Raw genomic sequence first — 12,400 nt, forward strand, 5'->3', positions numbered from 1 at the left:
ACACCTTGAGGTTAATGAAAACAAACTCAATTGTCACACAAACATTTGAAGTATCAAACTACTGTCCTTTATTCAAAATAAAACCCAAGGGCATCTGGAACAACATAGCCCACATTCATCACAAATCCTTTTCTTAGCAATAAATGGATCGTGAACTCCAATGTTACACAGCAAGTTTACTTAAATACAGCTTATAAGAAGAGATGGAACAGCATTTCTATATTTACATCATAGATTTAAAAAGGAAATAAAAATCCCACTGTGCTTCACTGAAGTATAATCAGATCAAGGTAGAAGCTAAGAAGAAAGGAGATGAACCTCAGGGTGGTATATACATGCTTTGATAATAAATTTATTTTGAACTTTGAGATAACTGGAGTAGCAAGTGAAAGCTTAGCCACAGAAATTGATTAGGGAAATAACATCAGTGAATTCAAAGAAGAAATGTACATAAGATCAGACTGAAAGGAATACAGAACATTGGTAAGGGGCACAGCTTAATAAAGTTCAATCTTGACCTGAAGATCACATTTCAAATCAAAACAGTGGAACAAGGGTCACCTCTGATAGTGATGATATGTTGGTCAGGTGGGATATGCAAAGGTGAGGATATCGGTTAAGATGGTGCAACCGAACATGTGCAACAGCTTCCCAGTAGTGAAAAAGCTAAGAAATCCAACCAAAAAGATCACTAAAAATACCTTTCCTGAGGGAAATTGTGTTAAATTATTGCCGCAAACAGTGAAAGGGCAAGCAATGACGAGGCGAGTTCGGGGGATGAATTGATACAGACCGAGTTCTGATGCCCATACAACTGCCCCAGGTGCGAGGGTGTATCACTCAGGGCACCATAAGCAGAAGTCAGGGCTCGGGCAAAGGAGATTCGATTTCAATGTTCGCACAGCTAGCCCAGGTACAAGGTTGCATCACTCTGGGGGCCGAGCTGATCTGAAGAGCTTGAGAGCGGCTTCAGGCTAGGCGACAAAATCTGGGCCAGAGTCAGTTGCTGGGCAGTGTGGTCTAGGCTCGGGGCCTTTCGCAGCTGCACTGCCAGGGTCCTAGTGCGAGGTACAATGCGCTGTTCAGACAATTTAAAAGCCAGCCCAGATCAGAGGCAAGAGATGATCTTGTTCACTCTCAGGGCACTGGAGCATTTCGCTGATCTGCTGTTGGGTCAATTTAGGGATGAAAGCTGATTTTGCACATTCCCTGCGATGGTCATCTCCATGGTGCTGAGGCTATGAAGACTGCCCCGTACCCTCTAATATGAAGAACTGATAAGCAAGGCTTTGGGCCTACTCCGAGGTTCAGATGTGAGGACTCATTTTTGATTCTGAATGCTGTTGTTCACTTCAATTGTTTGCATGCCTTGTATTATTTTTTCTTTCTTTCTCTTGTACAAAAAGTGCTTGTCTTTTATTTTTATTTTTATTCTTTTTTTCTTTAAATTGGGTTCTTTGGGGTTTCTTGCTTTGTGGCTACCTGTGAGCAAGCAAATCTCAAGGTTGTATAATCTATACATTCTTCGATATTAAATGTACTTGAACTTGATCGGGTTTATGGTGATTACTGAAGAAAATGGTTCCATTATCTTCAGTAATCATCACCTAAGACTAAATATGGTGCAAGCAACTGGAAAGCACAAGTGGAGGAATCAAGTGGTTGTGGATGTGGTGAACTGTGTGTCAATACGCATGTGCTGATAATTTTGAGCATGCTGAGGAGGAAAAAGAAATTTGACCATATAGACGGAGGGCTAAAGTAATGGTAAAGAAGTGGAAAGATGGGCATTGTTGGATTTGTTAGTTATAGTCAAGAAGGCAAAAGCAGAACAAGCATGAACAACAGTACTGAACCAAGATTCGATGAGGCCAGTACTGTATATATATTAAATATTGCAGAAGAGTGCAGCATATCTAATAGATAAATTTACATAACCAACATCTATCATCTTTTGTATTAGCTTCACCTGGTTGGAATGGGAACTTCTGTGAGCCCTGTGAGAAGAATAGCAGGAGACAGACGAACAAAGGCTATTATGGGTCTCTCGAGGAAGTCCACTTCTCCCACTAAGACATTAGAAGCCTCAGCGCCCGCTGGAATCTTTTTCATGAAGTTCATGTCCACCTGTAAACGTGTGAAAGGGACGAAATAAGAGCTCAGCAATTCAAAATAATCAAGAAACACAGAAAACAACTAATTAATTCCGTAACACAAAATAAGACAGAATTTTGAGCAAAAATTTGTTTGACTTCAAATTTTTAAAAATAAACTAAGATCTTATCTTCTGTATATGAATTTTCTTTGCTGAATGTAGGTCAATTTTTTCCTGAATTTATATTTCATTAAATGGTGAATTGGGAGCTTTATCCAAATGGTAGATTAGTTCAGGGACTAAAGTCTCTGGTATACTTTTTCAAAGCTAAAGCCTAAAGTCAAAATTTAAACTGATAAAATCAACCTTCTTTTTGAAGTCATCCTCCTTATTCCAGTCATTTTTTATGGGAAACTAGATTTAATGTTAACACTATAGTTACAAAATATTTTGACTTCCAAGTAACTGTCAACAAACATTGCTCATTGCTTGTTACAAATTCCAAGATCCACACTAACTCAACACAAACAAAATTAATGACCACTGAACGTTTATTTCTGCTGATATATAATAATCATCACCATACAGACTCCTGATTTGGCACAGACCAATATTTAAAGAAAAGCACAGACAAGCGACAAAACAATGTACACGACAGTAATATACAAGAAGCCATTGAACTCAAAACTTACTGCAGGCCTCTTGCTTCTTATACCAAGCGCGACACAACTACAGTGCCAGGACTCAAACTCCAGTCCAACCAGGAGTAAAGGAAGGCACATTTAAAACCAAAAGGCCAAAGAAAGGCAAAAAGAAAAAAAGAAAAGAAACAAGCAAAAAGTCGTAAGAAAGATGCAGGCACTAAAATACCTGCTGTTAATTGTAGGCTAAATAATCTACAAGAGGGGAAGCAAAAACTTATATGAACTACAATTAAAAATTGAAGTTTAACAACAGAAATCAAACAGGAAATTTTGAGACAATTTGAGGAAAAATGTAAATCACACTGATAAAAGAAACTTCTCCCTACCATAAGCTACAATTAACACATTTTACCACAGTACATGTTTTGTTAATTGTTAGTAAATAAAGTCACAATAAAGTCTAATAAAGTCACAAATTTTATCCTTAACCAACAAACATATCATAGCAGAAAGGCAAAGGATCTGCATTTTCAGACTGCACAAATTATGTGATTTAAGTTCAAATAATTAATGAAATATCTATTCAATAAACTTGAGCATAGTTTTGAATATCTTTTTCAAAAACAGGGTATATAAAATACTAATTATGATGCAATGAAACAAAACCAGTTAGCTTTTGAGGGGGAAACTGCTGTAATTTTTAATTAACTTATCCTTTCATTGGTGCTGGAATAAACAAACTTGGGAATCTCATTAGCAATTTTCAAACTTAATTGGTTCCAGGATCGGACTCAAAGATGTACTACTCTGATATTTCACAGACAATTTTGTTTGCAGTTTTGTTCAACCTGAGATTCCTAATTCCTTTGAAAGGCATTCACTAATATGAGCTACATTTTTTTTAGATATGCGGATAGGCACAAACTGTAGAGGCTAAACTATTATTGACACACTGTAAACTTGCTCCCACAATACATGAACGTCAGATGGATTTTAATCACCAGATTATCTGTAATACCAGCAGTGAGTTGAAGATCTACCCAAGGTTTCTTAAGTCTAGATTTTCTTCAAACACTTCTTTTTAAAATATTACATGCTAGTGGAATCTTTCCTTCTCCCACGGCAAGGCTTTGAAATAAGACTTTAAGTCTGCTTCAGCTTTCTACTTTTACATTCCTAATAGACACCATTCCTTCCATTTGAAGTTCAAAGTACATTTATTATCAAAGTACGTATACAATCTTGAAATTAGTCACCTTGCAGGCAGAAACAAAACAAAGACACACAATAGAACCCTTTTAAAAAAACCCACATAACAAAGACCATCCAACACCCAAAGTGAGAAAAAAAGAACAAATCGTGCAAACAATAAAGAAGTAAACAAGTAACACAGAGTAGACGAACCGCAGAGTCTACGAAAGTGAGTTCACAGTCACAGAGATGGTTCAGTGCTACAGCCGGTCCAGGTGCCCGATGGCCGCAGGCCACAGGCCACAGGCGAGTGTTGATGGTTGTAGGCTACGACTACAGGGTCAATTCAGCACTGAAGTTAGTAAACCTCAGAGTAGTGAGCTGAACACTGGGTTGTCCTTCACCCTCCGTCCTAACACTTTGGTCAAACTGTGCAAGTAGTAAAAAAAAAAGGTGAAGAAAAACATATGGAACATGAACATGAGAGTCTACAGCTGTGGAGTCCATTCAGTACTGAGGCAAGTGAAGCCAATCCAAGAGCCCAGTGGCTGCAGAACAGAAACTGCTCCTGAACCTGATGGTGTGTGACCCAAGACTCCTGCGCCTCCCACCCAATAGTAGTAGCAAGAGATGCAGTCTGGTCAAACGCAGGGAGACATCACTGAACACCTGTTCATTTTCCACTCTCATCCTCGACGATTTTAATCTTGCTCAATGCTTTAATCTTCGCAGGGTAATGGAGCCAACCACAGGTTTGGCTTCCACTAGCAAGCCTCAATGCTGCATCCACCAGCGATGGCTGCCCCAGGTGTACCAGCACTCCTGAGAGTCTAGTTCGCTGGATCCCCCAGGAGATCGCGAAAGCACCAGATCCTTTAGTCAGTTCAAAAGGGCATCCATAAAAGGGAAATTACAGGCTGCAGACTGCAGTGATCACAGTTCAGAAGAACTGTGATCTACTAGAGTATCGACCAGTTTTGTGAGCAGTCTGCAAAAATCACTATTGGTCACTGGTGCCACCTTGCCTACCAACCTCTATTCCGAAAAATGTTCATTCAACACTCAGTCTTTCATGTTATCTTAAGAATCCATAATCCTATGTAGCTGCACTAATGTATAGTTTAATTTCACAAGTTGTTAGTTCTGTGTTTACAAGTATGATAAAATTGGTGACCCTGTTGTGATTTAAACTTCCAAAACAAAAGAAAATCTTTCTTAATACCAATAGGGATACCAAAACGTGCCTCTACACTACAAACAAGAGAAAATCTGCAGATGCTGGAAATCAAAGCAACACATACAAAATGCTGGAGGAACTCAGCAGGTCAGGTAGCATCTATGAAAAAGAGTGTAGTTAATGTTTCAGCCAAGATCCTTCATCAGGACTGCAATTTATAAGAATGGTGGGCGGGGGGGGGGGGCGGGATTTCATAGAAACCTATTAAGCGTTGAAAGGCCTAGACAGAGTGGACGTGGAGAGAATGTTTCCCCTAGTGGGGGAGTCCAGGACCAGAGGGCACAATTTCGTAATAGAGGGACGTCCATTTAGAATGCAAATGAGGGGGGATTTCTTTAGCCAGAAGAGTGGTGAATCTGTGGAATTCGTTGCCACAGGCAGCTGTGAAAGCCAGGTCACTGGGTATATTTAAAGCAGAGGTTAGTAAGTCAGGGCATGAAGAGATACAGGGAGAAGACTGGAGAATGGGGTTGAAAGGAAAATGGGTCAGCCATGATCTTGAGCAAGTTCGACAGGCCAAATGGCCTAAATCTACTCCAATGTCTAATGGTCTCATGGTCCCTTTGAGCAAGTGTGAAAGCAGAATCAGAATCAGTTTTACATCGCTGATGTATGTCATGAAATGTGCTATTTTTTAGCAGCAGTGCAGCACAGTACATAAAACATACTATAAATTTCAGTAAGTACAAAAAAAAAGTAGTGCAAAAAGAGAGCAAAATAGCAAGGAGAGTTAGGTAGTGTTCACGGCCCATTCAGAAACCGGATAGTGGAAGGGAAGAAGCTAAAATGTCCTCTCCCTTTATGGCAACCTGTATATTGCTCCTGTCCAGCTAACAAGGGTAGAACGGTAACACAGTGCTATTCCAGCACCCGTGACCTAGGTTCAATTCCTGTTGCTGTCTATAAGGAATTTGTTCACTCCCCTGAGTAAGTTTCCTCCGGGTGCACCAATTTCTTCCACATTACAATGATGTACAGTTTAGTATATTAATTGGTCACATGGGTGTAACCGGGTGGTACAGGCTACTGGGCCAGAAGGGTCTGTTACAGTGCTGTATCTCTAAATTAAAAAAAAATAAAGGGGATTGTGCACTTGAGAGCAAAACTCCTTTCAGATGCACAATGCTCTAGAAAATAAAATGGTTTCTTCTACACATCAGAGTTCCAATTACTATGCTGCTTGCTGAGTACAAGACTACCCAAAAGCTATAATAGCATGAATTTTAGACAACTCTGACCCAACTGGCATTAAATCTAAGTATGTTTCAATACATCTAAATAGGTGAAATCCAATTTCTAAGCAATTGTCCAAAGTGCAAGCAGCAGCTACCTTGGCTCTACCCCTATGATTCACGATGTCCTCCAAGAATCTGATGTGAGAAATTGTGAATGAGAAAGTCTAAGAATTATCCTTTCACTTGTCAGTCGTTAGCCAAGGCTACATTGTCAGTTCTTCCTAAGTAAGTGATCCACTGTTGAGTTTACAATTCTCAGAACTTATAACTGATCTTGAACAACCAAAAGATTAAAGATTAGCTTCATTTGTCACATGTAAATCGAAACGTACAGTGAAATGGGTCACTTTCATCAAATCAAATCAGTGGGGATTGTACTACATCACCACGTGTCCAGTAGCATGCCCACCTCTTACTAATCCTAACCCGAATGTCTTTGGAATGTAGGAAGAAACAGAACATCTGGAGGAAACAAGTGGTCACAGACAGTGGCAGGAACTGAACCCCGATCTTCTAGTTGCTTGCGCTGTAAAGCATTGTGTTAACCACTACATTAAAGTTTGGCTAGTTATCACAATGAACTGAAATAGTCATTCATTCAGAAAAAGGTCATTTTCAGTAAGGTTTAAATACAGCTTCAATACAATTGTACATATTAAATAGTTGAAAATAAATTAAATACTTACAACTACATTTTGACAATTTCATGCAAATAATTACCTTGCTGAAATCCACTGTGCTGTTTTCTCTACTTGCACTACTATAAGATGATTTGTTTTCAATGCTCTTGGTCTCCAGAATACCTGGTGCAGATTGAGGAGATGCTAGAATTCCTGTTTAAGATGCATGGTGGAAAGACACATTTAGCAATTTACTCATAAAACACAGCAGTAACTCTTATTAACCAAACTATTTAGTTGTTAGATTTGGAGGCACACAGCATTACAGCAATTTGTAGGGTTTAAGTACACCTCAGTGGCCGCTTTACTAGGTACAGGAGTGGAATCCGGTGTGATCTTCTGGTACTGTAGCCCATCCACTTCAAGGATCAGCATGCTGTGCGCTCAGAGATGCTCTTCTGCACACAGTTGCAACATGTGGTTATTTGAGTTACTGTCACCTTCCTGTCAGCTTGAACCATCCTCCTCTGACCACTCTCATTTACAAGATGTTTTTGCCCACAGAAATGCCGCTCACTAGATTTTTTTTTTGTTTTTCGCACCATTCACTGCGTAAATGTTAGAGAACTGCTGTGTATGAAAATCCCAGGAGATCAGCAGATTCTGAGATACTCAATCCACCCTGTCTGGCACCAACAGTCATTCCATGGTCATAGTCACTCAGATCGCATTTCATCCCCATTCTGACATTTAATCTGAAGAAGACAGCCTCTTGTGTGCATGCTTTTATGTATTCAGTTGCTGCCATGCCATTGGCTGATTAGATATCTGCATTAATGAACTAGCGTACAGGTGTACCTAATAAAGAGACCACTGAGTGTATATCTTCACTAGTGTGATTAAGCAATGTTCCTGTAAAAGTAGCAATTTAACAAATGAAGCTTGGTGCTCATTGAAGGTGTACTGTAGAACCATTCAAAAATTCTTTTCCATTATGTGTCATTTTTATTAAAATATGATAAGCTGAGATATGAGGCCCTGAATAAAGGACAAATTAAGAATCAAATAGAACAAAGCCTGCTTGAAAATAATTAATTGTTTATTTGTCTACCTTTGGATAAAAGCATGAAAATTCAAAGTACTGTAGGAATGAGGTAACAGATAATAAATACTATGGTTAAATGTTTAACGGTGCCTTTTAAGACTGCCAAAATGTCTAGTACACGAGGGCATGCATTTAAGGTGAGAAGGATTAAGTTTAAAGGAGCTCTGCAGAGCATTTATTTTTAAAATACATAATGGTGGATTTCAGCTACTAGGGGCAGCAGTTGAGGTAAATATGAGCTGTAAGGTAATATTACAGCTAAATAAGACCTTAGTCAGACCCAACTATGTTCAGTTCTGGTCACCTCACTACAGGAAGGATGTGGATACTATAATGGGTACAGAGGAGATTTATACGGGTGTTGCCTGGATTGGACAGTGTGCCTTATGAGAATAGGTCGGGTGAACTTGGCCTTTTCTCCTTAGAGCGACGGTGGGTTAGGTGACCTGATAGAGGTGTTTAAGATGATGAGAGGCATTGACCAGAGACTTTTTCTCAGGGTTGAAATGGCTAACACAAGGAGGCATAGTTTTAAGCTGCATGGAAGTAGGTACAGAGGGGATATCAGGGGTAAGTTTTTTTTTACACAGAGAGTGGTGGGTACATGCAATGCACTGCCAGTGACAATTGGGGAGGCGGACACAATAGGGTCTTTTAAGAACTCTTAGATAGGTACATGGAACTTAGAAAAATAGAGGGTGACGTGGTAGGGAAATTCTAGGCAGTTTCTAGAGTAGGTTACATGTCAGCACAACATTGTGAGCCAAAGAGCCTGTAATGTGCTGTAGACTTCTATGTTCTATGGTATTTAAGAGGCTCTTAGATAAGCATATGAATATGCAGAGGATGAAGAGATATGGACTTTGCATAGGCAAAAGAGATTAGTTTAATTGACTGTTTAACGACTAATTTAGTTTAATTTGGCACAACATCAGGGCTAAAGGGCCTATTGTTGTGCTGTAGTTTATTGTTCTACTGTATTTTTCCAATCTAACTTGTCCAGCAACATCTCCTCCACAATCTCCATTAGCACAGGTGCACCACAAGCCCCCAGCTCTACTCGCTTTACACTTACGACTGTGTGGCTAAGCACGGTTCTAATGCCATATTTACATTTGCTGACAACATCACTGTTGTAAGCTGAATCAAAGGTGGTGATGAATCAGCATATAGGAGCGAGATTGAAAATCTGGTTGAGTGGTGACACAACAATCACCACTCATTTAATGTCAGCAAGACCAAGGAGCCGATTATTGGCTTCAGGAGGAGGAAACTGGAGATCTATGAACCAGTCCTCATCAGGGAAATCAAAGGTGGAGAGGGTCAGCAACTATAAATTCCTGAGTGTTATTATTTCAGAGGACCTTTGTGCAATTGCAATGAAAGCACAAAAGTGCCTCTACTTCCTTAGAAGTTTGCAAAGATTCAGCATGACATCTAATAATTTGACAAACTTTATTAGATGTGTGGTGGAGAGTATATTGACTGGTTGCATCAGACTGGTATGGAAACACCAATGCCCTTGAATAGAAAAATACTCGAAAACGTAATGATACAGCACTGTCCATCAAGGGTAAAGGTCTCCCCACCACTGAGCACATCTACACAGAGCGTTGTCGCAAGAAAGCATCATCCATCATCAGGGAACCACACCACCCAGGTTATGCTCTCCTCTCACTGCTGCCATCAGGGAGGATGTACAGGAGCCTCAGGACTCACACCACCAGGTTCAGGAACAGTTATTACTCCTCAACCATTAGGCTCTTGAACCAGAGGTGATAACTTCATTCATCTTCACTTGCTCCATCACTGAACGGTTTCCACAACCTACAGGCTCACTTTCAAGGGCTCTTCATCTCATGTTCTTGACATTTATTGCTTGCTTGCTTGCTTGCTTATTTATTTATTTATATTTTGTATTTGCATAGTTTGTTGCTTTTTGCATATTGGTTGTTTATCCACTCTGTTTGGTGTAGTCCTTCAATGATTCTATCATGGTTCTCGGATTTATTGAGTGTACCCGCAAGAAAACGAATCTCGGGGTTGTATATGTGACAAATATGTACTTTGAACTTTGAATTCAATGTTGTTTGAAAGAAACCAGATTTGATTTGATGCAAGTGACCCAACTTTTGTAAATATTTTATTCAAAACTTCAGTGGTTCCTAATTTAGCAGGTAGAACTTGCCTTTTAATTAAAGATAAAGTAATGGCATGTACAGTGTTTGTGATCAGTAGGGGACCAATAGTACTTGCTGCAAATCTCAATAAAAACTTTGACCCTGCATATAGCAATCTTGCTGACAAGAATATGAGGGAAATACTGGAAGGATTCACTATGTCAAAGTCTTCTGCATCAACACAAAAGGAGTATCACAGGAGTATCACATGGAGAGCCCAAATTTAGGCCCAGCCACAAAATGAGAAAAAAAATCGAGTCAATCTCTGACTTAAATGTCATTTTTGTAGGAAAAATAAGGCTTAAATGCATTAAAACTTATAAATTCTTAACCAAATGAATTAGGATAATAATCCATAAATGATAAGTAACGAAAAATTGGAAAGATCGAGCGGGATTTTAAAATTCATAACAGGTCTGATTATTTATTGAAGTCTTACTTGAAGCAACAATTTGCCCTATTCAAGTTAATGGGAGTAGACCCATAGGGCCATCTTGACCAGAGTTAAAAATTCTTTGATAAGTTTCAAGCAATTGACTCAAGTTCTCACTATCTCAACAAATTTGTATGTCGGAGTGTGTTCTTTTGGTGAATAATGGACTTCCAATAGCCAACTTCTGTATTCCCATTTCATTATATGCATATGTGAAACTCAGTAAGGTTCTGCAAATATGAGTGGTGAACATGTGATAGTCTAGCTCGACACAGTGATGTGATGAAATCATCCGTATGGATTGTGTGGAAAACAAAGTGTTTTCACCATACCTTGAATCATGAGAAAATAATAAAGCAATTTAACAATTTTCTGTGAAACCTTTTAATTTATCCAATATTTTTGCTATTAACTCTCAATAACAAAGAGAACTATCTCACATTTCCTCCCATTGAGTCTATCTGCAAAATTTTTGACCACTCACATATCCAATCTATACACTCCTTTAAGCACACCGTCCTCACAATTTAGTTCCCTCTCCATCTTTGCTTTTGCCAGCAAATATGATAACACTAGGTTCCTTCAGCTGAGTCATTAATATGGATCATTAATAGCCGAAACCCTAGTAACGATCCTTGTGATACTCAGATAGTCACAGCGTGCCAATCTGAAATTGATCCATTTATCCATACTCACTGTCTTCTGTCAGTCAACCAATGCTCTAACCAAGCTACTATATTTGCCCAATGGAATGAGCTCTTATTGAAAATGTAGAGTGGTCATGGCAACAATATTTTCAATAACGCAGAGTCAAGGACCAGAAGGCACAATCTCAGAATAGAAAGATGTCAACATCGACAGATAGACAAAGTGGATGGAATGCAGTATTATAAATTACAAGCTGAGTTCAAACATGCTAAATAGAAATTGATTAGAAAGTATCCGGCACATAGAATTAGGCTCTTCTTATTTTCAGCTGCCTTTATTTTACTCCGGTCTGTTTCCAAAAAAAAAATGATAGTTACACAATACTAATGGAACTGAATTCAAACTGATTAGTATTTTGCTGACTCCTAAAGGAAATTATAATTTCCTATATTTAATGCAGGAACAGACAAGCTGCCAATTTAATCTAAAGGCCAAAGTAATAAATGTCATTCATGTCATTAGCAGTTACCATCTGACAACCATCTGAAATGAAAAGAGATATGACCACATTATACAAGTGATTAATAATTGAAATGGGAATTTGGTTATTAAAACTGTCATTTTTAAACAAAATAAATGTTTTAAGAATCAGCCACTGATAACCCTTTACTCCATGCATTTCAATCAAAGTAATACCACTTCCACAGCATTAAGTTCATAACAGTATTGATTAAACATATTCTGTGTAATCACAGATGCTGCGTTCAAGAGTTGACAATGTGCTTGGAGCATGAATTAAATCTTAGAAGCCGTGTTCATATTAAGAAAGAAAGCTATGTGAGGGAGAGAGGGAAATAAGGGATAGGGGTGAAAAATGATAAAGCCCTGGATACAGAAAAGAAAATATTTGTCTCCTAAAATATCTTTTTTTTAAACAAGAGAAAAATATGGTTATTTCCTAGCACACTAGATTCAGTTTTATAGTAATAATACTAATAATTAACACAAAATG

At 38.7% G+C, this 12,400-nt stretch overlaps 1 protein-coding gene across 4 annotated transcripts in view; it reads right to left on the minus strand.

The window, feature by feature from the left end:
- The window catches only part of LOC140212416 (sodium bicarbonate cotransporter 3-like), a 145,476-nt gene that overhangs the window by 58,997 nt on the left and 74,079 nt on the right, over positions 1-12,400 (minus strand). For all 4 annotated transcript variants that reach the window (XM_072283178.1, XM_072283176.1, XM_072283177.1 and 1 more), the window contains 2 exons: positions 7,123-7,235; positions 1,970-2,127 (listed from right to left, as the gene is read on the minus strand). In XM_072283178.1, coding sequence (XP_072139279.1) covers positions 1,970-2,127; positions 7,123-7,235 — 271 coding nt within the window. The remainder of the gene's footprint in view (positions 1-1,969; positions 2,128-7,122; positions 7,236-12,400) is intronic.

Source organism: Mobula birostris, chromosome 19, assembly GCF_030028105.1.
Source record: "Mobula birostris isolate sMobBir1 chromosome 19, sMobBir1.hap1, whole genome shotgun sequence".
In the NCBI taxonomy this organism is placed as follows: domain Eukaryota; kingdom Metazoa; phylum Chordata; class Chondrichthyes; order Myliobatiformes; family Myliobatidae; genus Mobula; species Mobula birostris.